Genomic DNA, 18,565 nt, shown 5'->3' with positions numbered 1-18,565 from the left:
TATATATATATATATATATATATATATAAAGTCTCCATACTATTTTCCACAGTGGCTGTACTACTTTACACTCCCAACAGCAGTGTAAAAGTGTTCCCTTTTCACCACATTCATGCCAACATCTATTATTTTTTGATTCTCTGATTAAGGCCATTCTTGCAGGAGTAAGGTGGGATTGCATTGTGGTTTTGATTTGCATTTCCCTGATAATTCCCACTATATTCTTTAACATATTTTTAATATTTATTTTAAAGTATTTGTCTCTAATTCAACATTTGCACCATCACTACATTTCCTTCTATTGATAATTCATTTCCTGTCCATGGGTCACATTTCCTTTCGTCTTTGCATATTTTATAATTTTTTAAATCATATGCCAGCCACCTTGTGGAAAGAACAGTCAAAACTGAAGTAAAAAAACATTTACCCCAGCAAAGGGCACACTCAGTCTCCTGTTAGGCCTCAAGTATGGGGATCTGAGTTAATACATCTGTAGTTACCAGAGTCTAGGCTTTGTTGCAGCTTTAGTTAGGGTCTATGTAATGCTAGCTTCCAGGTTGGATGCAGTGGCTCACACCTGTAATCCCAGCACTTTGGCAGGCTGAGGCAAGAGGATAGCTTGAGGCCAGGAATTGGAGAACAGCTTGGGCAGCATAGCAAGACCCTATCTCTATAAAAAATATAAAAACTAAAATTAAAATTAAAAAATGTAGCTTCAAACATATTGAAGGTGGGAACATAACTTTCTCTTGATGAGAGAACACTGATGAGACTGGAGATTTCTTTATGCTTTATATCCTAGCCACCAGCTTTCTCAACCTTGAGAAATCTGTATCTGCTTCATAGCTCAGCTGCCAGGTTCTGGGTAGCTGTCAAGTTCTCTTTTTCTGCCAGTCCCACTGTTGCTTTTCATGCTTCAGTAATCTCTCTCTTTCCTGCTGCCCTGTCCCATCCCTTGGAGTGTAGCTGCAGAACTTTCCATGAAGGAGTGCCATGGTGGGGCTTATCCTGGTGTTCTATTACTCTTCCCTCAGTCATCATCTGCTTATGGGAAGACCATGCCTCAAGGGTCCTCTCTCAGCTGTCTTATCTTAGTCTCAGCCTTTGGTGTACTACACTCATGCATTAGTAAGGGCCCACGGGTAGGGACTGGCAAGTAAGCACTAACTCACTCTATGGCCAAGGTTTGCTTAGATTCTAATTTGTCATGTGATACGTGGTCACTGAAAGTTCCATTTCCATTGTGTATTCTTGATACTCTTGTCAAAGATCCATTGACTGTATATGTGTAGATTTATTTCTGGGTGTTCTAATCTTTTCCATTGGTCTATATGTCCCTTTATGTCAGTATCATACTCTTTTGATTACTGTCATTTTGTAATATGTTTTGAAAGGAAGTTTGAGGTCTCCAGCTTTGTTCTTTTTCAAGATTGCTTTGACTATTCAGGGTCCTGTGGGTTCTATATAAACTTTAGGATTGTTTTTTCTATTTCTATAAAAAATGCCATTGGGATTTACGTAGGGATTAGATTGAATCTGTGTATTCCTTTGGGTAGTATGGACATTTTAACAATATTAAGTCTTCTAATATGTGAACATGGAATGTCTATCTATTTAATTGTGACTTTTTATGTTTATTTCAGCAATGTTTTGTAGTTTTCAGTGTAAAAGTCTTTCATCTCCTTAGTCATGTATGCTCCTGTTCTTTTTGGTGCTATTGTAAATGTAATTTTTTTTTTTTTTTTTTGAGTTTTTGAGACGGAGTCTCGCTCTGTCGGCCAGGCTGGAGTGCAGTGGCCGGATCTCAGCTCACTGCAAGCTCCGCCTCCCGGGTTTACGCCATTCTCCTGTCTCAGCCTCCCGAGTAGCTGGGACTACAGGCGCCCGCCAACTCGCCCGGCTAGTTTTTTGTATTTTTTAGTAGAGATGGGGTTTCGCCGTGTTAGCCAGGATGGTCTTGATCTCCTGACCTCGCGATCCACCCATCTCGGCCTCCCAAAGTGCTGGGATTACAGGCTTGAGCCACCGCGCCCGGCCCCTGTAATTATTTTCTTAATTTCATTTTTATATTATTTGTTGTTAGTGTATGAAAATGCAATTGACTTCTGTATATTGATTTTTTTGTATCCTGCAACTTACTGAATTTGCTTATTAATTCTAACAAGTTTTGTTATAGAATCTTTAGAATTTTCTAAGACATAAGTAAGACAATGTCATCTGTGAACAGACAATTTTACTCCTTCCTTTCTAACTTGGATGCCTTTTATTTCTTTCTCTTGCAGATTGCTCTGTCTAAGACTTCCGGTATTATCTTGGATAGAAGTGGCCAGAGTGGTCACCATTGTCTTGGTCCTAATCTTAGAGAAAAAGCTTTCAGTTTTTTACCATTGAGTGTGATGATGTTAGATGTGAGCTTTTCATAAATGGGCTTTATTAAGTTGAGGCAATTTCCTTCTATTACTTTATTTCTAATTTGATAAGAGTGCCAAGAATACACAATGGGGAAAGGACAATCTCTTCAATGGTTTTGGGAAAACCAAGTATACATATGCAAAAAGATAAAATTGGAGCCCATTTTACACCATATAGAAAACCACCTCAAAATGGGTTAAGGACCTAAACATAAGTCTTGACACTGTAAACCTCTTAGAAGAAAACATGGGGGGAAGCTTCATAACATTGATCTTAGCAATGACTTCTTGCATGTGACATCAGAAAGCACAGACAACAAAAGCAAAAATAGAGAAGTAGGATTACACACAAAATTTAAATACACCCAGTGAAGGAAATGCACAGCAAAGGAAAAAACTCATCAGAGGGAAAAGGCAACCTACAGGATGGGAGAAAATATTAATATTTGTAAACCACACATCTGATAAGAGGTTAATTGCTATAATGTATAAAGAATTCTTACAACTTAACAGCAAAGAACCCCCAAATAACTCAATTTCTAAAAATAGAGGACTTTGTCTTAGTTCATTTTGGCTGATATAACAAAATACCTTAGACTGAGTGGCTTTTAAACAACAAAATTTTATTTTTCATAGCCTGGAGCCTGGGAAGTTCAAGATCAAGGCGCCAGCAGATTAGATGTCTGGTAAGGGCCCACTTCCTGGTTCATAAATGGCAATCTTCTCATTGTAATCTCACATGGTGAAAGGGACAGTGAGCTCTGCAGGGCCCCTTTTATTAAAGCAGTAATCCCATTCATGAGAGCTGTTTCCTTATGATCCAATCTCCTCTCAAAGTTCCCATTTCTAAACACCATCACATTGGAGATTAAGGTTTATGACGGTTAATATGAATGTCAACTTGATTGAATTGAAAGACATAAAGTATTGATCCTGGATGTGTCTGTGAGGGTGTGTTGCCAAAGGAGATTAACATTTGAGTCAGTGGGCCAGGAAAGGCAGACCCTCCCTTAATCTGGGTGGGCACAATCTAATCAGCTGCCCGCCTGGCTAGAATATAAGCAGGCAGAAAAATGTGAAAAGAGAGACTGGCCTAGCCTCCCAGCCTACATCTTTCTCTTGTGCTGCATGCTTCCTGCCCTTGAACATCAGACTCCAAGTTCTTCAGTTTTGGAACTTGGACTGGCTCCCCTTGCTCCTTAGCCTGCAGATGGCCTATTGTGGGACCTTGTGATCATGGGAGTTAATACTTAATAAACTCATATATATATATATATATATACACATATTCCATTGTATATTCCATTAGTTTTGTCCCTCTAGAGAACCCTGACTAATATTGATTTTGGTACCAAGAGTCCTTCTAGAGGAACAGAATATTAAGGATGGAGTTCTTTCATTGATTTTTGGGTTTCTACAGTTGGCTGCTTACTATGATTAATACTCCAAAATGCTAATGACTCTACTTCCAATAGTATGGAGAACACTGATAGTCCTTGATGGGAATTGTTTAGCGAGTTATGCAAAATAAATGCATTTGACACGCCTGATTCATTACTCGTGAGAGGCAAAGAGTTTAGTGACTCTATACATAATACCTTTGACCATTATGTGGAGAACGAAGGAACATAATGAAGCTGGTTGGTTGCTACTAATTTCCATGGACAAAGTGACGAAAGAAAATTATGAACTCAGCAGTTCTTTCTCCCAGCTTTAGAAGCAGAACCTCAAATCTGCTAAGATTGCCCTGAGTGAGAGTCTTCTCTCCTGTAGAGAAAGAGCTGAAATTGTGGAAAAATAGACACAAGCTCTTATCATGCAAGTGGCTCACCTGCAATCAAAGGTGCATGCACAGCCTTGCCAGGTGTCTACTGTTAAAGTGAGGGCATTGATTAGAAAAGAATGAGACCCTGCAACTTGGAATGGGGATATGTGGGATGACCCTGACGAAGCTTGGGACACTGAGTTTGTAAACTCTGATAAACCTTTTTTGCCAAAAGAAACAGCTTTCCCTTCCCCATCCCCAGTAGTGGCAACGTCCCCTCCCAACCATGCTGCCATCAGCCTTTCCACCTTTGTCTGAGGAAATAAACCCTGCTCTGCCTAAGGCAACAATGATGGCCTCCCCGAAGCAGTTTCCAGGCAAGATAATGTTGATTCTCCTCAGGAGCCACCCCAGCACCTCCATTTGCTTCTAAACCTATAACTATGTATATTTTCCATTAGTTCTGTCACTCTAGAGAACCCTGACTAATACAGGTTTCAACATATGAATTTTAGAGAGACAAAAACATTCAATATATAGGATATGTAAATAAACGTTTCTCCAAATAAGACATACATATAGACAACAGGTATATGAAAAGATGTTCAACGTCAATAATCACCAGGGAAATGCAAATCAAAACCACAATGAGACATCACCGCATACCTGTTACAATGTCCATTACAAAAACAAATCCTATAACAAGCGTTGGCTAGGATGTGGAGAAACTGGAACACTTGTACTCTGTTGGTGGGCATGTAAATGCTGCAGCCGTTATGGAAAACAGTATGGAAGGTCCTCAAAATACTAAAAATGGAACTACCATAGGACCCAGAAATCCCGTTTGTGAATATGTGAGCTTGAAGGAGGTAATATAGCCAGTGGCTAAGGATACAGGCTCTATAGTCAAATTATCTGGTTTCAGAACCTGGTTTAACCACTTACTAGCTATGTAACCTTCAGCAAAGTACATAACTTCCCTGTGCCTCAGTTTCCTCATCTATAAATTGAAGAAAATAATAGTATCTCCCTCTCAGAATTGTTTCTGGGGCTTAAATATGATAATTAATCCACATAAAGTCCTTAGAACAGTGTCTGGCATATAGTGAGCAGTTAGTCCATGCTAGGTGGAGACGTGTGGCAGGCAGTTGGAGATCCACAGGTACAGACAGCAGTCGTCGCCATGGGGATGAAAGTGAGCATCCAGGAAACATTCACAGAACAGGGTCCTCAACCAGGTCTACAGATGAGAAGCACCTGGGGAGCATTTTCAAAGTACATGGGGGTTCGCAACCCCGGCCCTCATAGGGTGTGATTCTGTAGTGTCGAAGTATTCTCTAAAATCTTATTTTGATATATATCCCTAGGGGAAAGCCACTCATATGGTGCAAAAAGTGACCCTAGAAGAAGCTTCGCAAACAAGTACAGCATTTCAGAAGTGCACAAAGGGGATTGGGAAGAAATAAGTGGATGGTAAAAGGATGTGTGTGTCTGTGTTGTCTTTGGGCTTGATCCAGTGTGGCTGATGTGTGAGTCCAGGTGTTGGTTCATCCCAGATGTCAACCCAGGCAGAAATCTGGACCTAGATTTGAGTCCTTTTGATGGCTGAGAGTTTCATAGAGGGCCCAGAACTGAGGGGTCCAGAGGAAGATCCTAGAAGGATGAGGAGAAAGGTAGCCAGGTGGCACCTCTGACCAGACTTTTCAGAGTCAAGGAGGTGGAAGACAGGGTTTCCCAAATTTTGCTGTTTTAGCAAAAGCATTTTTATTTACAATCAGGGCCCACAGCATGAGGTCATTCCAAATATGTACACTGCTTGATGTCCTGGGCCTGGGTTTTTCATTCTCTCGGCTCCTGATTCATCACCAAAAACCTATGGATCCAAGAAAAAATTCCAGTTAGTGGATTGTCAGTGCCAAACCCTGGCAGACCAGGTAACAGCTATGGGCCCAGGAAACTGAAGACAGCCTTCAATCCATAGTTACTGAGCATTCAACTGTGCTGTGCATTCAACTCAGTACTGAAAGGTAGGGATAAGGAGAGGAAGTGTGGACACACTGTCACCAAGAAATCGATGCCTCCTTCTCCTCCAAATCGGGAATAAAGAGCAAATCTCTATAGTTTGTCAGTTTATGTCTAGGGGGAGGGGAAGCAGCGAGAACAGAAAGCAATACGTGCCTGACCAGGTCGCTGCAAACTCTGCCCAGGGCCAGGAAAAGTGGCTGAAACTCAAAGAGAATCCTTAGGACTCTTCTGCACCTCTCTGGGACTGAGGCGTGGACTGAGCGGCCTCCCTGGGTGGAGCACACTACCATTGCCATCATCAGGACTATAACACCTTCATTCCTAACAGTTAGGTCAAGGACCTCTAATATTAGAATCAGATTCCTAGACCTGCCTCAAATTTCCAACATCAAAACCTTGTTGGCAGAGCCCAGAAGATTTGCATTTTTAACAAGCTCCCAGGTGGCTAGGTGACTAAGCACAGCACCCAGCCTAGATTCTTCACATTACAGGGGCAGAGAGAGGATCCAGAATAATGCTAAGAGGTCAGCACAACAAGAAAATTCTGGGCTCTTCATTCAGGAAAGCCGCTGGCTGGCCAAGGCCCCCAGGCACATTGTGGACATGCAGTACTTAGCCCACTGCACTTTGTCCCTGCCACACATTCCAAGGTGGGATGAGAGGGGACAGAAGTAGGGTGCTGCCATCAGACAGACTTGAGCTCCACATCTAGCTCTAAACATAGCTCTGAATTCTGGCAATTATTCCATGTTTTTGAGTTTCAGTTTCTTACTATGAAAATTGATCATAGTATCTTTTTCCAAGAATTTTGTGGGGATTAAATGACATAATGCATATCAAGCCGTTACCACAATGCCTGGTACAAAGAACGCACTAATGGATGTTACTTGACACCAATTTATCAACAGACTGTGACCTCCCAGAGGGCAGGCAACATACCAGACAGACCTGGCCCACAGAGGGCACTCAGTTAGTGTTTGTGGAACTGAAGAAAGCTATTAATTCTTTTGGCGCTAAACAAAGATCTGAGATTTCTACAAATATAAAGTCCAAAAATACATAACCACAGAAAGGAATTGGGGTACAGCTGCCCTTCCCCCACTTCCATGTCCCCGACCCCACTTTCTCTCCTCCCCTTCCTGTCCTTCTACTTCTCTTTTCTACTTTTGAGACAGGATCTCACTGTCACTTTGTCACCCAGTCTGGAGTGCAGTAGTACAATCTCAGCTCACTGCAGCCTCAACTTCCTAGGCTGAAGTGATCATCCCACCTCAGCCTCCTGAGTAGTTGGGACCACAGGAATGGGCCACCATGCCCAGCTAATTTTTGTAGAGACAGGGTTTTGCCATGTTGCTTGGGCTGGTCTTGAACTCCTGGGTTCAAGCTGAGGCAGGGGTGAGGCACCACGCCTGGTGATAGCCCTTCCTTTCTTTGTATATGACTTGTCTCCTTCATTTTATGTAGTTATAATAACAAACGCTAATAATTACTGGGTGCTAGCCACATGTCAGGCACTGTCCTCAGTTCTGCAGATGTATTATCCCAGTGAATCCTCACAACCTGGGAGGCTGACTAGGGCATGATCCTCACTTTAAGATGAGTAAACTGAGGAACAGGGAGATTAAGAGATTTTCACCAAATCACACAACCTGAACGTGATGGAACCAGGAAGGGAGGCCAAGCAGACTCTGTGCTCCAGATGCTGGAGAAGTGTGAGTGTGTGTGTGTGTGTGTGTGTGTGTGTGGTGTTCCGTGTTGTTTGTGATGTGGTGGCTATGTGTGTGTAACATATGTATGTGTACAGCGTGGAGTATGGTGGCTATGTGTGCATAGTGTGGTGTGTCTGTGGTGTGATGCATGTGTGGTTGTGATATGTGTGTGTGTGTGTGTAAGGAAGGTCAATGGGGGAGTGTGGAATGCTTGCCCTCTGCACCTGCCCCACCTGAGGCCCTTGCAGAGTTACCAAGTTCCAGCCCTACTGACCTCTCTGTTTCATCCTTGCTAACAGGAAGAGATCCTGCCATGCCCGGGGGAAGGGAAGAAAGTAGCCAGGAGGCCAAGGCAGGAGGATGAGGGTCACCTATGAGAAGGAGTTGGGCTCTTCCGCCCCAGGCCTTTCCTCATTCTGTCACTTCCTTGGTCTTGTGTGCACCAAGTCCCCAAGATACCACCAAGAGTGTTTGCCAGGTCCCGTGGCTGTGAACATCTCCTGGATCAGCCTGAACCCATGGCACTGATGAGCTCCTTGTCCCAGCATGAAGTTCCCCCAGCCTTGGGGCTGTGATGCCGACAGGACAGTGTGGTCCAGCATGCTGCCTGGTCTCACCCTTGCAGCAGACTCACTCCCACCATTTCATGAGTTTGTCGTGCAGCTGGTGTGCCTCAGATCCAGGCTAGAGGGCATCTGCCTGGTGCTGCACACCAACGATGGGTGGAGCTGGGCTCTGCAGCCCCTCTGCATGGCTGCCCTTGGAAGAGTCCTGAGTGCAGTGCCGTGGGTTCCAAAGGGCCAAGAGGATCCTCTTGTACTCCCTGCGGAAGTTTTGGTTCAGAAGCCCATAGACAATGGCATTCAGGCAGCTGTTGAAATAAGCCAGTAAGTAGCTAGTGACAAATAGCCCCTCAGGGATCTGGGGAGCCATTTCTTGTGGGTTGATGGCCACAGCGAGGCCAATGCAGTTAAGTGGGGCCCAGCAGACGGCAAAGATCACAAACACCACAAACATAGTTAGAAAGCTCCGCAAGTCGCTGGGCCTCAGGCACAGCGTGCTCTCTGGCTTGGCTTTCCTGCGGGCTTGGAGCACCAGCACCCAGATGCGCAGGTAGCAGAAGGACACGACAGCGATGGGGAGGAGAAAGTGGATGACCACCACTGCTGCCGTGTACTGGGTGCTGGCTGTCTGGATGAAGGTGCAGGAATAGATGCGGGGGTCGTACTCCAGGGACCCCACAAAGAAGTTGGGCAGCAAGGCCACCACGGTGAGGAGCCAGACAAGGCAGATGTGCAGAGGGGTGTGCCAGCGCCTGTAGATTCGGTGGTAGGCCACGCTGTGGCAGATGTAGCAGTAGCGGTTAATGGCGATGGCAGTGATGTTGAAGACAGAGCCGATGACGCTCAGGCCCATCACAAAGGCGCTGGCCTTACAGTGCTCCTCCCCCAGGGCCCAGCCGTCATAGAAGATGGCCACGAGGATTAGCGGGTAGGGGTACAAGGCCACCACCAGGTCAGCCAACGCCAGACTCACCAAGAACAAATTACCTGAAGCAGCAAACAGAGCAACAGTCAGCACGAGACCCCACAACTTAGATTCTGTAGAACATTCTACCCTCCACGAAGTTACTTTTGGCAATGTGAGTGGAAACAAAGTGGCTCTTAGAGGTGCAGAACTGAAGACTCAGATCGCATTTCTGCCATTCACTAGCTATATGACTGAGGCAAGCTATTTAAGCTCTCAGAACCCCATTTTCATAATTTGTGAACTAGGGTCAGTGATACCTACGTCATAGTATAGCTGTAAGAATTAATGATACAAAGTTCTTGGGGATTTAACGGGTTCTCACACATGCTAACTGTTTCCATGATAGGCACAGATGCTCAGGGGCTTTGCATCATTTAAGCTCCAGCAAAGATTTTGGAAGAGCGGGGGTCTGAAAGTCAGGAGTGTGGATTTCTCATCACTACCATCCCTCCCTCTCATTCCCTCATCTCTCCACACATCTGTCTAGTGGTCTCCTTTTGCGTTTTCTCCCCACTGGTTAACAGGCTACTTTCTAAGTGTCTTTAAGTGGCTTTTGTAAATGTGAATTGCATTTTGCAGCTGGGCTAGAAGAAAGGTGTTGAGAGTGGGAACCATGTGTTTCTGGCATTCCCCTTTGTGCCCTGTCTGAGCCAGTACTCCCAGCCTTGTGGCCATGTTGACGGACACTTGCAGTAGTGGCACTGAGCCCCAGCCCTGTGGGGTGAGGAAGAGCTGTCAGCACGCCTAAGCTCACAGTCTCTGGGGGACCTCCCTGCTTTGCCTGCACCATGGCGGCCTTTCTGGACTATCTAGGCAATTATCCTTTGAATGGAGCCTTCTCCAACATCACCAAGCTTGGTCAACCAGAGAGAGCCTCAGGAAACCACACACCCATCAATTAATATGATTCAGGCATGTTCTAAGCTGAAGTCCTAGGGTGGAGGCAGGGCTTACTCCAAAAGAACACAATCTCTGCTCCTCAAGTGTTTGCATTCTAAAACCAACGCTGACTCACGAATAGAGCACCGAGAACCTAAAAGTTCGGACAATACAAAGCTCATAGTGTGAGCAGTTCCATCACTAATGCCAATTGTCTCATTCACCAAGTGTTGTACTTTTTGAGTACCTACTGTATGCCCAAAAGATAACAGATTCTCCCTCCAGCAGGGGCCCTGAGTGATGCAGTGTGCACTGGGCATGGCTTTCAAATTTTCTGGTCTCTTACCACACGGTGAAGCCTCTGGTCTTAGGGTGGCTGAATGCAGAGGGTGGCTTGGGATGGTGTGCAGGAGTAACTCCCAAGTCAGCAAAGACACAGACATGGAAACTCCACGGCCACCATGTGCCTGTCCCATTGCCACAGAGGCTGTGATGGCTTCAGGGGTCCAGAGGGTCAGGCAGATGGAAAGAGCCCCCAAAGCACAGCAATTGGAGAGGCCAGGCTGTGGATGGATTCACAGGGTACAGAAAAAGGGAGGCTGAGAGCCACCCAGCTGGGAGTCCACCTGAGTCAGCCCTTCAAGTCAAGTAGACGCCATACCTGGACTTACCCACAAGGGTAGGGAAAGGACTGCCTCCAGCCTTCCCACATTCTCCCCATCTCAAAGAAGATTTCCCGTAGCATGGTCCATATGGGGATGGGAACCTGAAAGACCCTCGGGCAGCCTTCACGAAGGACCTATTTTGTCCTCAGAGGTATGGAGTCAACCCCACTCAGAACCCATACAAGTCTACTGGAGTCCTGGGAGTTCTCAAGACCTAACTATAATACTACTGTGTCCACAGCTAGGTTAGGAAACCAGGGAGACAGGATGTAAATGAATAGAAAGGAGATTGTCTGGACAATTAGTGCGCTTGTGAAGTAGTGAGCTTCCCTGTCTCAAGATTGTCCAGCAGGTTGGATGGTGAAGGAGAATCATGACTCGACTGAACTGCTGGATTCCTACCTACTCTACTATTTACAGATTTATTTACTTCATGGGTTAAAAATGGCCTCATTTCCTTTCTGGTTGGTAAAGCGAAGCAGAAAATGTGCAACAAGGACCTGCTTGGGATGTGGAGGGGTTTCGTGTCTTTCCATTTAATTCTCAGCCCATTGGCTGTCTCCACTGCTGGATCTCCATCTCTGACTCACCTACACAGACCTCACTTTGTTCCGAGATCACGAGGGATTCCCTCTCTCACATTGCTTGGCTTCAGCTGAGTCAGGAGCCCTTGTCTCCTAGAATCTTAAGTGTCCTTTTGAAATCTGGAGGGTTGTGCTGAAGTCAGAGCAACCTGGGATAATCTGAGTCCTGCCACTTTCTGGTCGAGTGAATTTGGGCGAGTTCCCGCATTCCTTTCTTGGTGACTATTCCTTCATGAGCTCCCTTCTTTTCTTTCGGAGTGCTGCCACCACTTCTCCCTGCACACTCATAGGGTTGGTTCTGTGGAGAGAATCACTTCTCTCCAGCACAGGAAGATGGGTCTCCACAGGACCCATTGGGCACCTAGCCCAGCAACACACAAGCTCTTGGCACTTGCAAGCTGAGCAGAGAAAGTCAAGAGCTGTTGGGAGCCGGTGCCAGCTCTGCCAGCTGTTTCCCTGGGAAGGCAGAGTCAAGTTCTGCTGTGTTAATGTGGCTTATCCCCTAATAATGCCCCAGAGGCTGGCAAACAGCTTGTAAATAGTAAGAAGAACACATTCAACTCCACGTGGAAAGTGATTCAATTACTATCCCCTATTACTCCTGCTGTTCCTAAAAGGCTGAAATCAACCACTTCCTGCTGCAGATTCATCTGCCCAGACATCCCACTGTCTCCAGGCTTTCTTGGCACAATTCCAAATTAGGTGAATAAAATTCGTGTTTTGTCTTCCATCTGTAAGAAGCCAGGTTCTATGTGGATGATAGTTAAGGGGAGATCCAGTTCTCCATCCATTTCTTCCCCAGACAGGTGAGATATCACTCAGTATGCACACAGCACTGCAGTCACCCTGTGCATAATGAATATTTATATCACGAGTCCTGGCGTGACTCGTTTCCATCTGCCTCCAGCAGATAGGGTGTATTAGTGGAGAGAGGCTTTGACAACAGGGCTTTGTTCACTAACATGGAATCCCCTTCCAGGATTCATACGCAGAGTGCATCCTTTCACACACACAACCATCACAGCTTCCTCCCTCTTCTCTTCCTCTGTCTTTCTTTCTGGAAAAAGTATTTCTTAATGGAGACCTGGTAATCTAGGAAAGAGCCAGCCAGTGCTGAGCTATCTAATATTCGTCAGATAGGAGAATTCTGGAAGGTAAAGCTCCCTGTAACCCTTGCCCCTCTTCTCTGTGCTCACCCTTCATGCTCAGAAGAAAAATTTGGTTAAACATAAATTCTCCTTGGTCATTGAGCTAAAAGACAAGATAGAAAGAGAGAATCATCAAGTCATTTATGTGACAAATATTGCTGCGTACATACTAGGTTCTGCCTGTGACTATGTCAGATGGACAGGCTACCTCCCCTTACAAAGTTTATGGTCTCTTAGAGAAGACCATTAAACAAATAAAAACAAGGTGCCAAGAGGGTTATATTGGGGAAGTCAACAAATGATCTATGTTTCCTAACAGTGTTAAACTTTCTGTGCCTTGAGGTCTTCTTCCACTCTTCCATCTGTTTAAATGTGTAATAGATTTATTGAGTGCCTACCACATTCAAGTAAGACACAGTGATGGATGAAAAACATGGCCCCTGCCATTGAGATGCCCATGGACCTGTTGGGGAAACAACAGAGAAACAGTAGCCATTCAGTGTGGTGAGAGCTGGAAGAAAGGCCAGAACAAGGTGGTGGGAACAATGGGGAATTTGTGAGTCAACTTGGAACTGGGGACAATGGCAGGATATGGGACTGGTCAGGCAGGACAATTCACCAAGGAGCCAGACAAAATTACCAAGACTTTTGCAACAGGACTCCTCACTCCCAGAATGGCTGTTTACCTTAAATGAGATCTTGTATGGGAAAGGTTATGAGAAATAATAATCCCCATATTAATGTGAGATGTTCTTATTAGTTATGTTCTGGGGATGGGCATTTGAAGTAATTGACCATATCATTTATTCACAACTTGATTTTCAAACAAACCCTAAAACAATGCATTCATTGTAAGCTCGTAATTAGATTCCCAAATCTCTTGAGAGCAGATACTTTTTCTTCCAAAGTCACATATTTATGAAAATCTTAGGATGTGTGGATGAATCATACAGGAGCTGAGTTGAAATCTAACTTTGATTTAGTTAAAAAATAAAAAATGGCTAATTAATAGAGTACACAGATATATACAGGGGTACTTCAGTCACTTAAAAGAAGAAAATATATTTAAAAACATAAGTATCCATTTTTAAAAATAACTAAGATGCTGTTACAAAACATTCTTCAATAACCATCAGAAGAGATCATTTTGAAATTCTGATAGGTAACATTTTATTACTTTACACTTAATAGCAACAAAACAATTGATATAACATGGTAAAATTGATAGTATAGTTTTACATAAACAGACTCCATTGTTTTTCACAAGAATTCCTTAAGGTTGATAGCATGATTTCTGTTTTATAGATAAAGAAACCCAGTTTGTATGAATTGCTCATAGCCATAACACAGAAAGATTGAGAAAGAACAAGAAGAGGAGAAAACCAAAGAAAAGAAACATCAAGGGAATTAAAAGAAAAGGTGTAGAGAGTTTCTTGGTCATCTACAAGAGTGAGAAAGGGCAGAAAAGTGCTTATTGGACTTGGCAATTAGGAAGTCAGCAGTGACATTAACAAGAGAAAATTCTATTGAGTGCTATGGGATCCAATTTTGCCCTGGAGATTGCTCTATCGGTGTTGCCTTCAAGAGAAGGAGACAGAGAGTGGTGCTTAGGAAGGACTATCCCTTTGATAGGGGACTGTGGAGGGCTTTTTTTTCCCTTTTCTTTCTCTCTTTCTCTCTCTCTTAAAGGAAAGAGACTTGAATCTGGCATATAATAAGCACCTAGTAATGTTAGCTATTATTTGTTATTGTTATTTTATATTATTAGCTGTACTGACAGGTCAAGAAAGAGGCTCATAAGGTGGGACTGGGATCCCTGTGAGATAAGATGTGAGAAGTAGTAGGGAGATGAAGATGAAGAAAGTAGGACATTCCCTCTAGATGGTAAACTCCCTAAGAACTGGGGCTTTACTTCCCAATTCTCTATCTTCTACTCCTCCAGCAGTAAGTATTTTAAATTGTAAGAGCCAATAGGAGCTTTCAGTATTCTCTGAGTTTTGTGGTATATCATATCCGAATGCAGAATCCAGCTTTCTGGAGATAAAGACAGTCAAACATGAAAGTCTTTATCCCTTGAGCTACTGAGAGTTATGTGGAAGGAATTAAAGAGGATTATTAGCTTTCCTGATTATTGAGCTAAAGACATAATGATGGGATTTAAAAACTGTTCATTTTTGCTCAGTGAAGAGGCAATAAGGTATTCACAGCTGAAATGCGAAGTTGGACAGCTCAAGAAACATTCGGGAAGGAGTCCAAGGTAGCCCAGTTTGGTCTTGCATGCTGAGCAGGTCAAAAGACACCTGATGCCAAGTGATATCTCAATGAATGGTTGGTGGTAGGATAGAAGCCTGGATGGAGTGGGCTCCACTTCATCCTGGAATTCCTGGAGGGTAGGGGCTGTGGGCCTATTAAGCATTTCCCTCTAGGCTTTCCAGAGCCTTTGTCCAGAACCACACGGCTTATCAAGCATCATTTGCTGCCTCAGTCAACAAGTGTTGGAAGAGAAGAGGCAAGGAACAGGCGCCACAGTTCTTTTCTAATCTAACTGGGGAAGCAAAGCACTTGCATAGGCAGAATATTCCCACCAAGAACCTCCCAGGCAGTTGCTGGTTCTGGATAGGAGATGGTGTGAATTCTCAGCATCACTAGCGGCCTGGAGGAGGGGCTGCTTTGCCAGCATAGACAGAGTGACCTTGGACAAAGATCTGTGTGTTCAGCAAGCAAATCCTCCATGTTTTCCTAGGGAATCTTAACATCAAATAGTTCATATATTTCTGCTTTACCAATCATCAGCGTACCCCAGAAATGCCAATTTGTGCATTCACTAAACCTCCCAGACAGCCTCTTTAACCCATTTGCAGCACAAAAATTCATTGTCAGACCATAGCTTTTGACTGTTACTTGGAAAACTAAGGTGGGTGTGCCTATGGAGCCAGGAATAACTGGTGTTGTTATGCCTTCCTCTCTGACAACGGAGTGTACTTGGATGTTACAGTGAAGACATGGTTCTCTCAGCTCTCTTACATGGCCTGCATATTACAGGCAGCTTAAAAGTGGCAACCTTGGGCCAGACCAAGAAAGGGGCTGTATTATAAAGGGGCTGTATTAGTCCGTTTTCATGCTGCTGATAAAGACATACCCAAGGCCAGGCACAGCGGCTCACACCTGTCATCCCAGCACTTTGGGAGGCTGAGGCAGGCGGATCACCTGAGGTCAGGAGTTTGAGACCAACCTGACCAACATGAAGAAACCCCGTCTCTACTAAAACACAAAATTAGTTGGGTGTGGTGGCGCATGCCTGTAATCCTAGCTACTCAGGAGGCTGAGGCAGGAGAACAGCTTGAACCCAGGAGGCAGAGGTTGCAGTGAGCCAAGATCATGCCATTGCACTCCGGCGTGGGCAATAAGAGTGAAACTCCGTCTCAAAAAAAAAAAAAAAAGAAAAAAGACATACCCATGGCTGTGCAACTTACTACAAAAGAAAGAGGTTTCATTAGGCTTGCAGTTCCACATGGCTGGGGAAGCCTCCCAATCATGGTAGAAAGCAAGGAAGAGCAAGTTGTGGCTTACGTGGATGGCAGCAGGCAAAGAGAGAGAGCTTGTGCAGGGGAGCTTCTCTTTTTCCATCAGATCTCATGAGATTTATTCACTATCGTGAGAACAGCATGGAAAAGACCTGCTCCCATGAGTGAATTACCTCCCACCAGGTCCCTCCTACAACACGTGGGAATTCAAGATGAGATGTGGATGGGGACACAGCCAAACCATGTCAGGGGCAAACTGCCTGAGAAGAGTCACTAGGGTACAACCATGGCATGGCTGGAACCTGCTGAGCAACTTTAGCCACACAGGAGAATCACAGAACAGGCATGCCTTCATGTACAAGGTGCCAACAGTCAGCTTAAAGTGAGATATACTTTGGGCTGTTCTCAAAGCAATTCAGTTTCATGAAAACCCATATTGATTACTTATGCAGTGCTGAGTACAGTAACTGAGATCTATCCCAGCTCATGGAGCAAAATCAGTTAATTTTCCCCCACTACCTGGTGTCTTGTCTATTTCCAATTTGTCTCATCAGAGATGTGTTCTGTTCTAACTATGCGTCTGGCTCTGTGGACAGAAACTGAATAAAAGTGTCTGCTCTCCACAGGTGCACAGTCCAGTGGGGAGGGACAAAGAACAATAGTACAGTGAGGGGGGTGCTGTACTGGGGAGGGCACAGGTATCTGAGAAGCCCAACAAAGGAGACACTTACTATCCCCTTCATGGTATTAATAATCTACATTGATAATCCTGCAGGGGAGTTGGGGAAGGGGTTGAAGGAGGAGCAGCTATTGACTGGGCAGAAGAGGCTGAGAAAGTACGTCAGGGAGTGCAGACCCTTTGGGAAGTGGCAGCAGCTCACTGTGGCAGCAGTGAGAGGAGGGCAATGAGGCTGTAAGTTAGGTGGGCTAGGCCAGTTACAAATGGCTGTGGGAGCTGTGCTCCAGAGTTGAACGCTGTTCTGGAGATGGAGGGCAGCCACTAAAGACAGGGCAACTCTTGGCAGTGGTAACAGCGACTGGAGGAGGGAGCAGGAAAAGCTTTCAAGCACTGTGGGTAGTGTTTGCTCAAGAGATGATGAAGGCATGAAATGGGGACAGTAAGAATAAGGAGGCAGGAAAGGGAGAAACTGAGAAATAGTGGAAGGTAAAATCATTAGGACATGTGGAATGAAAGAGTAGGAGGAACCAAAGGAATGAAAGAGTAGGAGGAACTACAGGTATCTGAGAGATGAAGAGAAAAAGGAGATCTAAAAACTAGCACCAGGTAAGCCAAGGGAATGAAAGGTCCCACAGAGGGAGTGGCCCTCAGTGTCACACACAGCATAGAGGAACATTTCCAGAGAGTGGAGCTCAGAGGACTGAGGATGAATGGGAAGCAATGGGGTAGAGACAGTGGATGTCCACAACTACATTAAAATGTCTGGCTGAAAAGGGAGGGAGAGAGGTAGTGATGAGGTTAGGAGGGACATGAAGTCAAGAAAAGAGTCTTTTGTTCTTTTAAAACAGGAGACTTTGTGTATAGCGTGTGTGTGTAAAATGGAGGAAGTTTCCAGAAGAGAGAAAGGAACAGCTCAAAAATGCAAGAGATAAATATTAGTGAGGTGTAGCTCAAGGGTCAGGACAGCAGTGACGAGCCCAGGAGGGAAAGTTCTCAACTGTTCTCAGGAGAGTCCAAAGTGTGGCAAGTCCCTGGGAAGCACACTCTGACAAGCGTAAGGTGCCAACTCAGTGCAATGGGCTGTGCGAGACACTGAGAATGTAGCAAAGAGTGAACACATTTGGCCTTACCTTTTAAGTTGGGTCAGTGCTCTGACCCTACCTCCCACCTTGCCTCCACTCCTCCCTGTCTGCCTTTCTCTAGTGCTATCTCTGAAGTCAACCCACCACATGCAGCAACCGAAGCTGCAGATAGGATATCCCTGAAAAAAAGGACAATTAATGTAACCACTCACCCTGCCATCAGGAGCGACACTGTTAGGGATGATACAGAGCTGCTCTGCAGAGGAACTGGGTTTGTGATAGGCAAGGCAAGTGTCTCCTGGGAAACATGCTGTGATCTCAATATGGGCTATGCATCTTGGCTATCAGAAATAGATGTATTCTCATTGTCACAGACTTAATTTTTTAATACCAATGATGTAAGGAGCCAGACTTCACTATGGAAAGGTCTGAAGAAATGTTTCTTAAAGTAAATCCAAGCTCTTCAGTAAGACAAGGCCTGATTAAGAGTAGAGTGGGTTCGGCCGGGCGCGGTGGCTCAAGCCTGTAATCCCAGCACTTTGGGAGGCCAAGACGGGTGGATCA

General features: G+C 44.8%; 1 protein-coding gene across 1 annotated transcript in view; it reads right to left on the bottom strand.

Moving 5' to 3' along the window:
• Nucleotides 1-8,123: 8,123 nt before the first annotated feature.
• Nucleotides 8,124-18,565, bottom strand: part of MTNR1B (melatonin receptor 1B) — an 11,832-nt gene continuing 1,390 nt past the window's right edge. Inside the window, exon 2 of the mRNA XM_011952089.1 lies at nt 8,124-9,460. Coding sequence (XP_011807479.1) covers nt 8,595-9,460 — 866 coding nt within the window. The 3' untranslated portion in view covers nt 8,124-8,594. The remainder of the gene's footprint in view (nt 9,461-18,565) is intronic.

This window comes from Colobus angolensis, unplaced genomic scaffold (assembly GCF_000951035.1).
Source record: "Colobus angolensis palliatus isolate OR3802 unplaced genomic scaffold, Cang.pa_1.0 Scaffold332, whole genome shotgun sequence".
NCBI classification, from domain to species: Eukaryota; Metazoa; Chordata; class Mammalia; order Primates; family Cercopithecidae; genus Colobus; species Colobus angolensis.
Note: the sequence above shows the minus strand (reverse complement) of the source record. Positions and strands in the feature narration are given on the sequence as shown.